Source organism: Diplotaxodon limnothrissa, linkage group LG8, assembly GCF_057381915.1.
Source record: "Diplotaxodon limnothrissa isolate DT_005_m linkage group LG8, D_limnothrissa_male_GT1.1, whole genome shotgun sequence".
Classification (NCBI taxonomy): Eukaryota; Metazoa; Chordata; class Actinopteri; order Cichliformes; family Cichlidae; genus Diplotaxodon; species Diplotaxodon limnothrissa.
In genome coordinates, this window is record NC_140603.1 from 16,311,305 (window position 1) to 16,330,010 (window position 18,706).

Below are 18,706 nucleotides of genomic sequence, written 5' to 3' on the forward strand. Positions count from 1 at the left end.
CAGAGTGCTCAATCACAGCATATTAATGGCATTTTGCACAAACAACAGTGATGGCTGCAGCCTCAATGGTATTGTCAAGAAAATCAATTCAAGAACTTGGGCGACTTTACAAAGAGTGGACTGAGGCTGGTGTCAGTACGTCTCCAGGAAAGCAGCTACAACTTTAGCATTCCTAATATCGAGTCACTCCTGAACCGGAGACGACATCAAAAAGGACTGGACAGCTGCTCAGTGCTTCTCTTTCCACATAAAAGTAAAATTTAAGGTCCTAAAGACTAGAGGAAGAGTAGAGAGGCACAAAATCCAAGATGCTTGAAGTCCAGTGTGAAGTTTCTGCAGTGCCATGTCATCTCCTCATGTTGGTGTCAGTTGATCCACTGTGTTATCAAGTCTACAGTTAACAAAGTCACCCACCTGGAGACTTGGAGCACTTTGTGCTTTAATTTGCTGACAAACTTTATGGAGAGAGATGGTGATTTTCTTTTCCAGCAGGATTTAGCCCCTGCTCGCAGTACAAAAACTACTAGCAAATGGTTTGCTGGCCGCAGTATTGCTGTGCCTCATTGATCAGCCAGCTCATCTGACCTGAACCCCAGAGTGTCTGTGTTGTTATTGTCAAAATGAAGATGAGGACCCAAAAATACAGACAGGATGAAAGCAGCTATCAGAGCAGCCTGGGCTTCCTGTACACCATGCTGCATTATTGCAGTGATTCATGGTAACGGAGCTCCAACCACGTATAAAAATATTCTGTATGTCTGATTTTCACAAGGTATAAGTCACGATCATCAAAATTAAAACAAAAAAGCCTTAAAATGTTTCACTTTGAAGGTGTGCTGTCGTCTATAGACACCTAAATAATGTTACATTATGTGGGATGGTTAGCTTTTACATCTCATGCATACTTTGGCTCTCAGAGCTCCATTGTGAGGTGGACATGAGAACACTTTCTCGGACTCCACCTTAGTTTGACAGCAGTGTTAAAACTTTGATAAATGGGTCGAAGTCTCTGGTACAAAAAAAGCTCTTCCCGCCTAGGTCAAGTGTGACAAAGTTTTTAACACCAAGTGTACTCTTGGTTTAACACTCCACCCTGTCTCTCTTCTAGCTGGTGATGGAGTACTGCTTGGGTTCAGCTTCTGACCTTTTAGAAGGTAAGTAAGACAAATGAGTAATGACAAAACCCGTTTTACCCGTTTGAGTTTACGTTCACATAAACTGCCTGATATTCCCAAATGTCTCTCTTCACTCAGTCCACAAGAAACCGCTGCAGGAAGTGGAGATAGCTGCCATAACCCATGGTGCATTGCAGGGATTGGTGTATCTTCACTCTCACAACATGATTCACAGGTAACCCCTATTCATTTCTCACTTATCTGGATCTATTCTGCTCTCCTCCCCCACACTTCTGACAAGAGACTAAACAAATAGAGGGGAGAAAGCACAAACTGTGCTGCCTGAGATAAGCTTATGCAATGGTGCTTGTGCTTACACACTGTGCATCATGCTGCTCCCCAGCCTCCAACAATGCATTTTCTCTCAAACTGTTTTGTCTCCATCGTGTTTTTCCTGACCCGTCATTCTCTCCTGTCTGATCGTTTCTCTCTCAGGGATGTGAAGGCCGGAAACATCTTGTTGACAGAGCCAGGTCAGGTCAAACTCGGAGACTTTGGCTCGGCCTCTATTGTCGCTCCAGCCAACTCTTTCGTGGGAACACCTTACTGGTAAAACATCAAACCAGTGTCTCACTGGCCTACTCATTGTGGATTCTCAAAGAAGCCTCAAAAACTAACCAAAATCGTGCGTGTCAAATAGAGCAGGGCGATATGGCCAAAAATATTTATCACGATATATATTTGAAAATTTGCGATAACGATATAACCGACGATATAATTGATGCGAGACAAAATACAACTCCACAACATTACTAGCGCAAAAAGACAACCTTCCATTTATTTTCACTTAAACAAGAAGCTGGTTTTTATGTACATTAAAGCTTTATAAAAATGTAACAGTGCAAATGCAAATTCCTTGCTGAAAGTTTAACCAAAAGGCATTTCCAGTAGAAATGGGCTGACATATCCTGAGCATAACCATGTATAATATCCACTGAAGTTAAAAAGAGGTGCAGTACGCATTTTTCGGACCATAAGGTGCACGGGATTATAAGGCACATTAAGCGAAACAAAGCAGTCAGATAAATCAAACTTTATTAAACTCATTCTTCTTGCTTCCTCCACTTCTGTACCATTGATTCATTAATGTTGAATTCTCTGGCAGCTGCTCTATTCCCATGTTGTTGCAGTATATTAATGACTAACCTAGTATTGTGGATGGATTATCTCAGTTGTTCTCCTGACTGAAGTTTGGTCCGTTTACAGCATCCTGCCATGCGATTGCATTTGTCTCTAACCATGAAGAACCTTCACGTTAACTTTTATAAGTGGAAAAGTGTTAGTGTTCGTCCTCCAGCTTCACTGTTTATGTTATGCTAACATAGCTGTGTCGCTAGCGATCACGTAGCACATCATTATATACCAGCTAGCCCAACTTCAGTAACCCTACAAACGTCACTGCTGTTTAGTTTCCTGTCTTCATTTATGTTGGAAGTGATAGCAGAGCTGTACGTTTGATTTTTTTCAGAAATCTCTCAGTCAGAACATGCTATATCATGCTTAGGTAACTAGCGAAACTAGCGAGCTAACTTCCGCTAGCTTCCTGCTAACTTCTAACTCCGTTAAATGTAATAACTTTTGTTTTCATGGATGCCTGGAAGTTAAACTTTATAGTTACACCTGGTAAAGCAGCAATGCTGATCGTTTTATTAAAGATGAAATAATTTAGACAGTTTTTAACTCTAAGTGGTGCTGCAGTGTTGTTTGACCTGAAGAATATGGAGTTTAGGACCCAGATTACTCCCAGATTTAAGAGCATCTTAGTCCGACAAATATGACAATAACGACGGCCGCTTGCATGTTCTGCAAAAAAATGTGCTTTGTTGTGTATCTGACGGACAAACACCAAACCAGTTCCACATCACGGAAGTTGCACCATTTTTACAAACCAATTCTGGTTCATCTGTTTCACTCAACAATCGGCCATGTGCGTATGAAAACAAAGGCACTGCGCATGCGCGTTTTACTCCCATTCTATCGCGATATTTCATTTTCCTATCGTTGCCTAACATTATACCGGTATTACCGTGAACGGTATAATATGGCCCAGCCCTAGTGTCAAATATGATACACTAGGCGTTAAGGGGTTAAAACATACCTGTGATGTTTTGCCGTATTTTATCTTTCCTTTCTGTTCTGTTACAATCATAGAAGCTCATGTTAAAGTTCAAATACTGAGGTCAGTGTATGTATAAGTAATCTCAGGCTCTGAGCTCTCCATTTCACTGTTTTTTTTCTACTCCTAGCTTTGTGTGATGTCAAAGAAAGAGGATATCCCTGAGACGATGATGTCATGTCTGTGCAGGCGAAATGAGCTTTTCAGACTGTTAGCATGGCTGTTATGTGGCGTCTATTTTGTCCACTGAGTGTAAAGGCGAGTGAGAAGCAGCAGCACTCTTAAATGAGCTTGTTTGCACATTGTAGAGGTTTCGTACATGTAAATATAGTCGAAATCTTTAAATGTTGTCATTAACTTGCGTGTGTTGATTTTGTAAAATCAGATATATTTCCTCCGATGTTGACAATTTAAATATTCATTAATATCTAGCGTACTGCTGGTGTCTAGATAAACTATAGTCTCTAATCATGCGGGTAACGTGCTTTAATTTGCATTGAACCTAAGATAGCTGACTAAACGCTGCTCACATTTGTGAAGCAAGGTGTGGCCACCCAAATGTCACATTCAAATTCATTCAAAGCAGGCAGAGTACAGTTCACACTGGGAAAAACTTTGATCTGTAGAATGAGCATGTGTTTAATTTTAAGTTGTTAATTTAAAAAAAAGGTTATTCTGCCACCGAATTTTTCCTTTCCAATCTTTTCAAGTGTATTTGAGGAGGTTAAATCACCAAGTAGTTTACTCCTACTTCTCACCGTTCAGCAGCCAGAATTATTTGTTGTTACTCTACATGAGCATAAAGCTAACGCTGCCTGTTTAGGTGGGGCAGATGCTGGAAACAACAGTGAGCCACCAGGTGCCATTGTGTGCTGGATCAAAGGAAGAGGGCTGGAAATGGCTGAATTACTGCTGATGTGTTGTTGTTGTTTCCTCCACCCAGGATGGCCCCTGAGGTGATCTTAGCCATGGATGAGGGTCAGTACGACGGGAAGGTGGATGTGTGGTCACTTGGCATCACCTGCATAGAGCTGGGTAAGAGATGGCCATACAGTGCTCCACAAGTGTCTCTCTTTGTGTTCACAAAGCTGAAAGTGTTCTTTGTCTGCCTCTCCTTCTCTGTCACGCTATGTCGTGCTTTGTGATTCTGCAGCGGAAAGGAAGCCTCCTCTGTTCAACATGAATGCTATGAGTGCCTTATACCACATCGCCCAGAATGAGAGCCCTGTGTTGCAGTCTAATCACTGGTGAGAGACGAAGCTTTGCAACAGACCTGTGTCTTTCTGTCATTTATTTCACAATTAGTTTTGTGTGTGTGTGTGTACACGTACACATAAATAAAAAAATAGGTTTCATAAAAATGACTTGTTATTAAGGCTTTTTGAACATGGGGATGAACTCACACTTTGAGTTTGCTGCCATGCTTATAGATCAGTGTTTAAATTGTTACATTATTTGAATCATCTCAGGTAACTGTGGACAAACCCTTCAGTATTTCTCATGGGACACTTACTGCTGTTTTTTAACCAGTTTGTCTCCACATCAGGACATTTTTAATGCTTTCTGAGTTTTAATTGAGCTAACAAATCTCTCAAGCCGCTTTAACGGACTATAACATAATTAAGATTATTATATGTGTAATAATGCAGTATGCATTGCTTAAATTATATGTATAATCATGACGTTTTGGAAATTTTCAGGTCGGATTATTTCCGCAATTTCGTGGACTCCTGTTTGCAGAAGATCGCCCAGGACAGACCTACCTCTGATGTGCTGCTCAAGGTACAAACAGCCGTGTGATTAATCTTTAACTGAGAGAATAGAATGAAATATATTTTCTTCAATTTCTAGCAGTTTCTTTTCAGCTTGTTGTTTTTGGACAAATAATGAAATTTGTGCTTTAAATTCAAAACAGATTTTTAGGCTTGAAGGAAAACACTGAGTGAAGGTTCAGTGTGCAAGCAAAAAATCACCAAGGAGGTTTTTTTCTGTTGTTGTATTTTTTTTTTTCTTTTTTGTTTTGTTTTTTAAATGAAAAACAATGATTTTATTTTACTTGGATGTATAATTTTGGTGATGGGCATGTCTATGTATTTTTAACTGTCAGACTGAGGTATTTCATCCTGTCACTGTCCATCTCACCCCTTCTTTCAACCCTCCATCCACCCAGCACCATTTCCTATGCAGAGAGCGTCCCATGACAGTTGTGATGGACCTGATTGCACGGACCAAGGATGCTGTTCGTGAGCTGGACAACCTTCAGTACCGGAAGATGAAGAAAATCCTCTTTCATGAGGCGCACAATGGTCCCGCACCTGAAGGAGGCGATGAGGAAGAGGTAAGAAAGGGTGATGACGTATCAACCCTGTAATGCTTTTATCCTATTTTATTTTATTTAAACAAGCCTCTAATATTGATAAGTGGACAGTTTTCTTTTCTTATTAGTGAAACCACAGAGAGTGTTTGGGCCCAGAAATGGCTAATGACATCAGACAGGCACATAACATGAGAACAGCTGCTTCATATGTGAAAGGGGATTAAGAAAGCTGAAACATGAAAGTACAATTAACAAATACCAAGCAGCACTCTTTGGGGTCATCTCTTCATTTAAGCTCTCTTTAAATATTTGAGTTCGTCTCCTGATTTTTTTTTTTTTTTTTTTTTTTTTTTTTTTTTTTTGTGTAAAATTAAGAAAGAAAGCGCTTCTGTCAAGAGACATGTGACGATGTTTTGTTTTGGATTTGCTTCATATAAACTGCTGCTGTTTATATTGCATTGCAATTGTAAATAAAGCCAGAGTCCAACGGTAATTATTTAATCCACAAATGAGAAAATAGGGGAAATGGTGATGATATTTTGCAGTTTTATTTATTTATTTTAAACAGAATCTCATAGAAACAGGATTGGCCCAGCATAACGCAGTAATGTTGACAGAGCAAATAAGAGTCTTGAAACATGAACAATTGTACTCATGCACACAAAGCGCATGAATGTGTCTGCTTCTACTGAAAACCTGCTTTAAAGGCCTATTCTTGTCTGCAGTTGAGGTAAATACAGGCACTGGTTACTATAAGAATAAAGACGTAAGGTAAATAAGACCCTTTTGTCCTCATACAAAGACTTTTTTATCTATTTAATTCTTTGATGGCCGTTTAAACAAAAGTAAATGAAAGAATAGCGACTGTGGTTCAATTTATCAGACCTGCATTTGTTTGGGATGTTTAAATATGTTTGCTCAGTATCATTTTTTTTTCTTTAATACAGTCCCACTGAGCAAATGACCCTCAATCACAGACTCCATTTGTTATTTTTTATTTTTTTATTTTTTTTAGAGCTTTGTCATTATTTTAGCAAAAACTTGCTTTATTTTTTCCCCTCCAGGATGTGGAGCAGTACATGCTGCGCACCGGCACAGTCAACAGCATGGAGAGCTCTCACTCTCTGCCATCCATGTCCATCAGCGCCAGCTCCCAGAGTAGCTCGGTCAACAGTCTGGCAGACGGCTCTGATGACAGTGGGGAGATGGCCATGATGCAGGAGGGAGAGCACACCGTCACCTCCAATAGCTCCGTCCTGCACAAGCCGCTGGTCAGTCCACGTGTTATCAATCACTCACCTGGATAAGCTGGTGACCCATATGCTGAAGGGTACTTGGGGCTTGCAGTGTTAAGTGTGAGTCTGGTGTGTATCTGCTGAGAGACGTGTAACTTTCAGGCTAAAAGCATCGAGTGATACTTTATAGTTGGGCTATTTTACCTTTTTATTGTAGTTTAGATGAGCCAAAGGAGAAGCTGTTTTATAAGCGCAATCTGGTGCCACCTACAGGAAAAGGAAGGCAAAAGCAGGACCAGATGCACAGCAGATTGGCAGTGTGACACCTACAAAACAAATGCCTGGTAGCAGACTTGCTAAGCGCGCAGCCTCCTGGGAGTTTTTGCATTGGCAATAATTAGTTTCATTTATTTGAAGCGGTAGGATGACATTGAGTTGAGATAAAACTTTGCATTTGTAGCCACCTTTAATTGCTCTAATTTTCTCCACCTTGTAGAGCCATGACAACATCTATGACGATCCCTATCAGCCAGAGGTTGATTCTCAGCGAGAAGCTGCATCTGCTGGTGGTGGAGGAGGAGGGGGGGGAGGGGGCAGACGTCGACGAGGCCGAGACCATTTTGCCACCATCAGGACCGCTTCACTGGTCACCCGTCAGATCCAGGAACACGAGCAGGGCTCTGCACTGAGAGAGCAGATGTCCGGGTGAGGTCACAGTCGTGAATTGTTGATGGTGTTACGGGACAATCAAAACAAGTGTATTTGCACATGTTTTTGAACTTTATACAAATAAAAGAAAACAAAGGGCTTCAAATGCTTAGTTAAGTAATGCTTGCTGATTATTAGCCATTAGGTAACCGTGTTTCTCCTCACAGGTATAAGCGAATGCGGCGTCAGCACCAGAAGCAGCTGATGGGCCTGGAGAACAAGCTGAAGGCCGAGATGGACGAACATCAGCTGAGATTGGACAAAGAGCTGGAGAATTTGAGGAACAGCTTCTCAGTGGAAGGAGAAAAACTCACCAAGAAGCACCAGGGTATCCTGGAGAAAGAGGTGAGCGAGGATCACAGAGAAATATAATAAATTCAAATATACGTGATGAATATCAAACAACAGTGTGTGGTTCTGATACTCACTATGTTGTTAGTCTTGCTAATATTAGTCAATACTTTCACATTGCTCAGTGTACACATGCCTGCTTCATATGAAGTTGATGATCTTTCCAAAGTGTAGCAGCCACTGAGAAGTCTTCATTCTCTCACCAGCATACAGAGAGTTGTCTCAGTAAGAGCACTGATAAGACTCAATATCACTAATTGTGAATGTTTTTGGGCTTTTATCCTCCAGGGAAAGGCAGTCGTGTCGGAGGAGAAGAAGTTCCAGCAACACATTCTGACGCAGCAAAAGAAGGAGCTGACCGGCCTGCTGGATTCCCAGAAACGACAGTATCGCCAGCGCAAAGAGCAGCTCAAAGAGGTGCCTCTGAGTTTTGTCATATTATGTTTCAACAAATATATGAGTGTCTTCTTTTTCATCACTCCACTTGCAATCGGTTCATTTTGACGGGTAAGTATAATGCTGCACAAACGGCGAGCCGAGCTAAACGCTGCTGTTATTCTTCAAGGAACTGAACGAGAATCAGTCAACGCCAAAGCGGGAGAAGCAGGAGTGGTTGGTGCATCAGAAGGAGTGCCTGCAGCAGCGGCAGGCTGAGGAAGAGGCGGGTCTGCTGCGGAGGCAGAGGCAGTATTATGAGGTGCAGTGTCGCCAGTACAAGAGGAAGATGCTGCTGTCACGCCACAACCTGGAGCAGGACCTGCTCAGAGAGGTACTGTTCTTAGTCCTTTGAAGCACATTAATATCATTTTTATTTTGATATTGTTTTATAATATTTATAAATGTTAAGACTTTTGCAATTCATTTTGTCATCTATGTGTAACAGTAATGCACAAGCAAAATATTAATGGCTTGGAAAATTAGGTGCACTCAAAAGTTGTTGCAAAAGTTTTGCATGTAGTGGTCTTTTATTTGGGAACACTAAGGTTTATACCTAATATCTAGAGAAGGATTTATTTTTTATATATACAGTGGGGCAAAAAAGTATTTAGTCAGCCACTGATTGTGCAAGTTCCCCCACTAAAATGATGACAGAGGTCAGTAATTTGCACCAGAGGTACACTTCAACTGTGAGAGACAGAATGTGAAAAAAAAATCCATGAATTCACATGGTAGGATTTGTAAAGAATTTATTCGTAAATTAGGGTGGAAAATAAGTATTTGGTCACCTCAAACAAGGAAAATCTCTGGCTCTCACAGACCTGTAACGTCTTCTGTAAGAAGCTTTTCTGTCCCCCACTCGTACCTGTATGAATGGCACCTGTTTGAACTCATCATCTGTATGAAAGACACCTGTCCACAGCCTCAAACAGTCAGACTCCAAACTCCGCCATGGCCAAGACCAAAGAGCTTTCGAAGGACACCAGGAAAAGTATTGTAGACCTGCACCAGACTGGGAAGAGTGAATCTACAATAGGCAAGCAGCTTGGTGTGAAAAAATCAACTGTGGGAGCAATCATCAGAAAATGGAAGTCATACAAGACCACTGATAATCTCCCTCGATCTGGGGCTCCACGCAAGATCTCATCCCGTGGGGTCAAAATGATCATGAGAACGGTGAGCAAAGATCCCAGAACCACACGGGGGGACCTGGTGAATGACCTGCAGAGAGCTGGGACCAAAGTAACAAAGGTCACCATCAGTAACACACTACAACGGCAGGGAATCAAATCCCGCAGTGTCAGACGTGTTCCGCTGCTGAAGCCAGTGCATGTCCAGGCCCGTCTGAAGTTTGCCAGAGAGCACATGGATGATACAGCAGAGGATTGGGAGAATGTCATGTGGTCAGATGAAACCAAAGTAGAACTTTTTGGTATAAACTCAACTCGTCGTGTTTGGAGGAAGAAGAATACTGAGTTGCATCCCAAGAACACCATACCTACTGTGAAGCATGGGGGTGGAAACATCATGCTATGGGGCTGTTTTTCTGCCAAGGGGACAGGACGACTGATCCGTGTTAAGGACAGAATGAATGGGGCCATGTATCGTGAGATTTTGAGCCAAAACCTCCTTCCATCAGTGAGAACTTTGAAGATGAAACGAGGCTGGGTCTTCCAACATGACAATGATCCAAAACACACCGCCCGGGCAACAAAGGAGTGGCTCCGTAAGAAGCATTTGAAAGTCCTGGAGTGGCCTAGCCAGTCTCCAGACCTCAACCCCATAGAAAATCTGTGGCGGGAGTTGAAAGTCCGTGTTGCTCGGCGACAGCCCCAAAACATCACTGCTCTCGAGAAGATCTGCATGGAGGAATGGGCCAAAATACCAGCTACTGTGTGTGCAAACCTGGTAAAGACCTATAGTAAACGTTTGACCTCTGTTATTGCCAACAAAGGTTATGTTACAAAGTATTGAGTTGTATTTTTGTTATTGACCAAATACTTATTTTCCACCCTGATTTACGAATAAATTCTTTACAAATCCTACCATGTGGATTCATGGATTTTTTTTTTTCACATTCTGTCTCTCACAGTTGAAGTGTACCTCTGGTGCAAATTACTGACCTCTGTCATCATTTTAGGTGGGGGAACTTGCACAATCGGTGGCTGACTAAATACTTTTTTGCCCCACTGTGTGTGTGTGTGTGTGTGTATGTAGACATATACAAATACACTTTATTAACTGAGCAAGTGTGAGCACATCTAAAAAGTTTTGTCAGTTTGCTGAAGCATTCAGATGTTTAACACAATGCCACGTAGGAAACACAACAACAATCTTAACCCTTTAAAACGGGTCGGAGCGGGCACGCTCCGTTTTGCGCAACTACTTTTAAATCCCGGTAGCACTGCAACCACGTAAGCTAGCGCAATAATGTTTTTTTTGCATATGAAACCGGAGGAGTTGTACTTACATCTTATGCCACCAGCTTGTCCTAAGTCACAGTTTCCTTCCACATATAGCTTTGCAAAAACTGCATAAAAAGCATTTGCAGGAACAAAAACATAATATTCCAGAAACACGCTTTGCCGATCCGATCGGCTGTTTGTAACACTTCCTACGTCCATCAGCGCGAACTATCGCATGTCCGCCATGACCTGCCCGAAACCGGAAGTGACGTCATTTTGCGGAAATGTAGTTTTTTACCATCAGGGCCTCGTGAGCTTATACTGGTGTTTTTAAAAGTTATGTTTGACTTTATGACTTTCTGTGTCGTTTCTGGGATGCTTAGGACTCATATTGCACTGCTGGAAATAGTTTATTTTGATGCATATGATGCTTTTTTGCAAATTTACACTATAATATTTATTTTCGTTTTTCCTGCAGTATATAAAAATTGGTGTATTTCAAAAATAAAACTATGAAGACACTCAAAATAAATTTTCTGTGGTGGGAAACTATTTTGTGCAACTTTTTTGTATTTAAAGTTTTGAGGGATAAGCCTCTTAAATTTCTCTAACTAGAAATATATGTTAAAAAAACGATTTTCAAATTATTATTTTTTTAGTTTATTGCAATTTATGTAATTACTATGCACTTAATGCAGACATATTATTAAAATTTGGGCTATAATGTTGTATTGATGTATATCAACTTGAAATGCTCCAAAAAATGGCACTACAGCATGTAAAAATATAAAGTAAGCTCTGGTGGACTTGGTTCTATGGTAGGTCTTAAAGGGTTAAAGAAGTAAATGTTGCTGCCATCAGTCTGGGAAGGGTTAGAAGGCAATCTCCAAACAACCTGCATCCATCGCTCTACAGTGAGTGAAAAACATTGTTCCCAGGACTGGACGCCCCGATAAATTCATCCCAAAGTCAAACTGCAGTATTTAGAGGGAGTGCAAAAAACCATCTCACTCTTCAGGTCTCAGTTAGTATCAAGTATTAAGTTCATGACAGTACAATTAGAAAAAGACAAACATGTATGACTTTTTTGGAAGAGATTTCAGGAGAAGGCTTCTTCTTTCTAAAAAGAACATGGCAGCAAAGCTTTGGCTTGAAAAGCAGCATCAGAATAAACTACAAGACTTCTGGAAAGTGAGACTAAAGTGGACGTGTTTTGCACGGCACTACATTTGGAGAAAAGCCAACAGCACAAACACCTCATACTAGCATATGATTTGGACTCGTTTTTCAGCGACAGGATCTCAGTACCTGCAGTCACTGAGTCATGAACTCCTGTGTATCTCTAAGTATTCTAGAGTCAGATGAGTCCGTCTATCTGACAAGCTTGGCTGAAACTGGTTCATGCAACAGGACAATGATCCCACGCGCAGCAGCAAATCTACAACAGTATGGCTGAAAAAGAAAATAATTTTTTTTTTTTTTTTTTTTTTAATAAATGACCTATAAATTCATACTTTTTAATAATTGTAGCTTGATACAAGATATCCTTTGGTGGCTATTGCAGGTTTCTGTCCTCCCAGTATTACAAATCACCTTCTGCATCTTTTGTTTGTTTTTTTTCTTCTTCTCCTTCTTCAGGATCTGAACAAAAAGCAGACTCTGAAGGACTTGGAGTGTGCCATGCTGCTGCGTCACCACGAATCCACCCAGGAGCTGGAGTTCCGCCAGCTGAGTTTGGTGCAGCGTACGCGGGCCGAGCTGATCCGCACGCAACACCAGACGGAGCTCACCAACCAGATGGAGTATAACAAGAGGCGTGAGCAAGAGCTGCGTCAGAAACACGCCGTGGAGGTCCGCCAACAGCCCAAGAGCCTCAAAGTGAGTGACAGCACCCAGAGCCAGGGGTCTCCCGAGGAGGGAAAGAGCGAGCCGACAGAGGGGCCGAGCGGCAGCTGGGACAGCGAGGGAGGGGGGGAGGAGCTAGAGGAAGAAAAGGAGAGCGAGGTGGCGGCGAAGGAGGTGTATGATGTTGGGGATGAGCTTGATGGAGTAGTAGATGATGAAGATGAAGTTTTTAGCAGAGGGGTAGATGAGGTGGAGGGTGTGCGTGTCGCTGTGGCTGAGGGGAAGGACGAGGTAGACGAGGAGGGAAGTAAATCAGAAGATGTAGTTGAGTGGAAAGTCGGTGAAGAGGAGACAGAAGTCAGGGAAGTAGAAGGAGTGCAGTGGGAGTACGAAGAGGATCATGGTAACTCTGCACGCATAGAGACCGAAGAAGAAGAAGAAGAAGAGGGCAGGGGTGTAGCTGACGGTTGTCCGTCGGAGCTCATCTTGTCCTCGTCCCCAGAAAAGAGGCGGCTGCGTGAGCGAGACATCGATGAGCTGTCAGAGTTTTACTTCCCTGACGCCTCTGAGGAGCTGGAGCCCATACCCGTCTCACCCCCACCCGCACCCCCTGCCCAGACTTCTCTCCCCTCACTCTTCTCTCACGGCATCTGCCTCCTCCTCTCCCTCTCTGTCGCTGCGCAGCCTTCCAACCTCACTTTGCTGCTGCTCTCCATCTTCCTCCTCTCCCTCCGCCGCTCTCCACCCCTGCCCTCGGTGGCATCCGTTCTCCTCTCTGCTGAGCTCGCCTTCTTGGCGCTCTTCTTCTCGTACCTTTTCCTTCGTTCCTGCTGTTCTCTGTCGCTTTCCACCTACCTGACTCTCAGCCTCTGGGCCAATGGCCTCTTCAGTTTAGGGCTCTCCATCAGTTTGGGGATTTATTACATCCCCATTATTTTCATCTCAGCCTCCTTCCTCAGCTCTCCCTCCATTTTCCTTTCCCTCTATTTGATCGTGGTCCTGATTGTCAGGCCAGCCCGTGATTTCTTCCAGCTCGCACCCCGCAAAGTCAACCGCCTCTGCATGCGCGTCCTCTTCCGCCTGCCTCGGCCACTGTTTGCCATGTGCCAGTCGGTGCTGGGCGGTATGGCTGAGCGTAACCTTTATGAGATGTTTCCTAAAGCAGGCCGCAACTGGGGCGTTCGCCAGTCCAAAATCCCAGTTCCACTAAAGAGCCTGGCCTTGGAGTATCAGGCTCAATGCAGGAGCACCTCTCTTGTAGCCAAGGGCCTGCTGTGGGTGAAGCGTTTCGGCAGACGCCCCCTCGGCATCTTGGCAGATCTAGCTAACTCGGTAGTGCTAAAACTAGCCCGGCAGGTCGTTAAAAAGCTGCCGCTCAGGGTCAGGATAAAACTCCAAACCCTTGGCATCTTGAAAAAGGAAATTCCAAGCAGGTTACCGCGCCTGCTGCCCCGGGAGGTCAGAGAGAGGAGACAGAGGGAGAGGAGGAGGAGAGAGAGGGAGAGACAGAGGAGGGAAGAGAGGGAGAGGATGTTTCGTGAGGAGACGAGGTGGGAGTGTGGATTGAGACGAACTTCATCGGGACGGTTTGTCAAGGGGAAAATTCGGCCGTGGAGATAGCAAGAGTGAGACATGTCGGGAACATTTTGGTGTGAGATTGTGTGAGTGTGTGCGAGCGTGCGTGTGTGTGCACGCCATTGTGCAGCCATTCATTGCGTGTTTGGGCCACATTGTCTCCTTTGTTACTCAAACTGGTCACATTTTTAAAGATGAGCCGTATTTAACCCACACACTCGTATGCACACAGAGGTTTGTGTGCGCTGGCTCCAGAAGCGTGTGTGTGTGCGCACGCACATAACAAGCCATATTACTGAATGAGCTGGCTCGAGCAACTTGAACAAGCTGTCGAACCCACAGTTGCTGAATGAAACCCAGTGAAGTTTTAATATTTCATTATTTTTGCTTTTTGTAAAAGTTCCTTTAGAAGTTTCTTTAATTTTTATTATTTTGCTCTTAATTTGTAAGACAGATATTTTTTTTTATGGTTATTTTTGAGACCGTTTTTTGTGCAATCTTTTGTTCTTCTTCATAGTTGTCTTACTTCACAGGGTGCGCTGTTTCCTCAGTGCTTCGAACAAATATTAGAGTGTTATGTAGCTCAACGGCTGTAATATCTCTCCCCAAAGCACAAAGTACTGTGAAAATGAAAGATCGTCAATGATTTCACTAACATCAGCCTGAACACTAGCTCTCAGCCGACTGAAAAGTGCAATAAACCGCTGAGTGGTGACGTCTCGGACCATCGTGAGAGCAGAGAGGAATAATTATTAATATTTTGGTCTTAAATGATTAAGTATGGGGCCATTTAGCTGGAACAAAAAACATATTCAGTTGATCTAGAATACGTTTATACATTATTATTATTATTATTATTATTATTATTATTATACATGCAGCTAGTGAATACATCATCTAGATTCTAGTTGGATATTATGACTATTATGTTTTATTGCATGTTGTGCAATAATCTTGTTATGATTTACCATGTAAACATTTCGCTCGTAGTAATGGAATAAGAAGTGCCTGCTTTCAAGAGTCTGTTGTGAAGTGATATCCTAAATCTATAGCGGAAACATGAGGAATCAGGATATGTTTTTGCATAGTGAAAGTATAAGAAACTGTTTAATATTTCAATGTAACTCATTTAATATGAAGCCATATAGACAATCTTTTGAGGTAGAATTATAGTAAAAAGATTGAAACTACTGAATGTGAAAAATGAGGCTGAGCAGGTCGAATGAAGAGAAGGCAGATATCTGATTCTATCAATATTTTGTTTTGCACTGTGTTGAAAGGTATTAAAGAAATACAAATATCTATGAAAAGATCGTTTCAATTTTAGCTCGTGAAGCTTAAAAAATACACCCATCGCAACTCCACTTCACCCGGCCTACGGGTTCAGCAAACCCAAAGATAATCGGACAAGCTGAAAACCAAAATGTTTGAGCCTTTTAAAAAAAAAAAGAAAAAAAAAAGACTGAAATGATAAGGAAATGAACTTTCTGATCAGTCAGTTCATCATTTCAGCTCAGCGTCAGTCAGACCAAAAGAAACCCACGGTTAATTCTGCTGTTTGTGTCTCTGCTAAACGCCAAAATCCTTTGAGTTCATGTAAATGAAGCCGGAGCAAATTCGTAAAATGCGTTAGCGCTTAAAAAGGCAGGAATAAAGAGCTTTGTTTGTGTCGCCACATGTGAGCTGTTTTTGTGGAGGGACGGTACTGAGTAGGAAAGCTCAGTCTTAACTGTATTTTCACCCAAAGAAAAGGAAAAAATGTGTTTTGGGTTTTTTTGTTGTTGTTTTTTTGCATCTTGCAATTCGAGCTTTAAAAGAAAAGTTTCAATCAATGTTTTATTTGAATGTAACTTGTTCCTTTTGTGTATGTTTACATGTCTGCATTCTGTTTTGTTGTGACACTGAGTGTTTCCACAGAGTTATATCACCTTGAGTTTTTTTTAATATATATATTTAATTAATGCAGTATTTATAAGAGCAGTGCTGCATTGTGTTGGGCAGACATTTCGTCATCCTTTTATTCTCATTTTAGCTGCATGAGTGTTGGCATACTGTACAGCCGTGTGCTCGCAAGCATAGAGAAACATTTTGTCATACACAAAAATAAATTCTTTTGTGTTCAAATCATTGTCTTGTTTGTTTTTGATTTTTTTTTTGTTTCCATTATTATCATGTCTCCATTTGCTTACTTTCTTCCTTATCTCACTGCGCAAAGAATCCTTTTTACCTTTTTGTTCATTCCTCCTGTATCATCACACATTCCTGTTGTCGTCTGTCGTCCCCTTTTTGCCCCATTTATAAGCCACCAAAAACATTATTACTAAGTATAAACATAAAATTGTGATTATGACTTGCAAATATTTATGGGATTAAATGGCGATCGTCTGATTCGACCTGACCCAGATTATGCTCGAGGTCTGGGCCGTTTGTTTAACAGCAGAGTATTGATCAGGTTTTAGTGAAATGAGATCAGTCTTTCTTGGACATGCAGTACATGAAAACAACTCTTGATTTATTATCGCCTGACAAATATACAGAAAGGCTCATTCTTAAGAATAAACATCAGATTAAAGGTCCTAGAAAGTGTTTTTACATATATACATTTATATACAGTGCTTTACAAATGTATCAGGCTGCCTGTCATTAAAACAAAACAACTTTAAGTCCATCAAAACGTGTTTAAAAATTACTGAATTGATGTTGTTATACACAGAAATTTGAGTCGCCACACCGGATGTGTCTCCGAGAAGTCTGAAATTAATCAAGCATAACATTTAACCACTTAAAAGAAATTTGGCACCTTAATTAAACAATAATGTGCTTTACTATTAACTCCTGCCTTTTTCTTTTGAGTAGAATTAAAAATGGATAGCAAAATAATTATATTTTAGCATTTAAAAATATTCATTTGCATTAAAGAGCTCACACATAGGGATGATTAACAGTTACAGGACCAGATCAGGTCACCACAAAATGTTAGGTTATGACAGCAAAACCTTTTCCTACCTATTTAGAAAGTGTATTTTACATTATTTATTTAAGTTGCATGCGTTCATGCTTTGCCTTGGATCAGTGTATTACATTTTCCTTGCACACAGCCTTTAACTTTGCCCCAGTAAGTCATCGGCCAACGTGATGCTTTAATCTATTTCTCAGTACACTAAAAATAAACTAGTTCCTTGGACTTTTGAGCAGACTGTGTACTGTGTGTTTCGTCCAGCTGCTGGTTTATGTGAGCACCTGAAAAAGTTCACAGCGATTGTGTAAAATCACCAAAGCAGGGCTTAAACTTTGCTGCTCCCTCGGACCCTTCTGATTTCAAGCACTTTCTTCAGAGGGAAATAATATTGACATAAGCAACAAGAAAAGGTAAATTTATTTAAATAAAAGAAGCCAAGTCATCTCATTAAGACCATCGCAGAGCTTTGATTACACTGGAATTAAGTAGGACTTCCTTATATGTTTATTTAAATGTTATAAATCCAACCTCTTAAATATAAATGTTAATCTAAGATGCAGACATTCATCATAAGAATGTGATTTTTAGACTCAGAATTTAGATGATGTGCGTTTTAACCATCCAACAAGTCTTCATAAACGGTAAATCTCCAACATGTGTTTTCATGACAAAGGACATTTCCTTATGTGGCCGTGATGGTGTCATCCAACAGTTCAGCAGGTGTTTACACTTTAAATATGTAAAATGTTTGACACGTCTGTCACATCTGTCAGCGTGATCATTTCTACAATCAATAGGAGCACTTTAGCCGAGCTGCTTCCATCTTTCTTCTGTCTCCTTCAGTCCAAAGAGCTTCAGATCAAGCGTCAGTTCCAGGACACCTGCAAGATCCAAACCCGCCAGTACAAGGCCCTGCGCAACCACCTGCTGGAGAACACGCCCAAATCGGACCACAAGGCCGTGCTGAAGCGGCTGAAGGATGAGCAGACTCGTAAGCTGGCCATCCTGGCCGAGCAGTATGACCACTCCATCAATGACATGCTGTCCACACAAGCTGTGAGTAAGGCAAGGAGACGTCGTTCACTTCACACTCGCACCACACCACCAGCACCACTGCTGTGCCTGGCTTGGGGGATCTTCCTGCCTGCCTGTCTACCTGCCCGCCAACCAACCACCTCCTGGTCCCTCAGTGTTAATTAAATTTTGTAGCTTGTGATCTGTCCTGCTACCTGCCCCTGCAGTTAAACAGGTCCTTCCTCAAAAAAACATCCATTCAAAGTAGGAATATTGAAGAGAGGAAAAAGTGATGACAGCTTTGTGAGAGGTTCAGAAGATAAATGTTAGAGGTTCTGCTATAGCCATAAATTCAGGGCTCTTATTCAGCCACATAAGAGTGCTATAAACTCAGTTTATCTTTATCATTTTATATAAACGTATCACTTTTCCTAAACGGAGTGTAGTAATTGACTAAACTCTGAATCAATTTTAAGCCATATTGTGTAATTAGAGCAATAACTTCTAACTGGCACTTAGGTAAAAATCAGCTGTGCCAGGTCGTGTTTAATTTTTAATTGAGGCTGTT

The 18,706-nt window shown here is 41.6% G+C and overlaps 1 protein-coding gene across 2 annotated transcripts in view; it reads left to right on the forward strand.

Annotated features, from left to right (window-relative positions):
* Positions 1–18,706, forward strand: part of taok2b (TAO kinase 2b) — a 29,916-nt gene that overhangs the window by 8,023 nt on the left and 3,187 nt on the right. Inside the window, exons 5-18 of one of the 2 annotated variants that reach the window (XM_085361388.1) lie at positions 1,109–1,154; positions 1,254–1,350; positions 1,611–1,724; positions 4,235–4,326; positions 4,445–4,538; positions 4,992–5,073; positions 5,462–5,629; positions 6,673–6,879; positions 7,340–7,548; positions 7,719–7,896; positions 8,191–8,319; positions 8,468–8,671; positions 12,384–12,623; positions 17,968–18,180. In XM_085361388.1, the coding sequence (XP_085217514.1) occupies positions 1,109–1,154; positions 1,254–1,350; positions 1,611–1,724; positions 4,235–4,326; positions 4,445–4,538; positions 4,992–5,073; positions 5,462–5,629; positions 6,673–6,879; positions 7,340–7,548; positions 7,719–7,896; positions 8,191–8,319; positions 8,468–8,671; positions 12,384–12,623; positions 17,968–18,180 (2,073 nt within the window). Of the gene's footprint in view, positions 1–1,108; positions 1,155–1,253; positions 1,351–1,610; positions 1,725–4,234; positions 4,327–4,444; positions 4,539–4,991; positions 5,074–5,461; positions 5,630–6,672; positions 6,880–7,339; positions 7,549–7,718; positions 7,897–8,190; positions 8,320–8,467; positions 8,672–12,383; positions 15,235–17,967; positions 18,181–18,706 lie in introns of those variants that run through there. The other variant, XM_085361387.1, reaches the window with a different exon arrangement.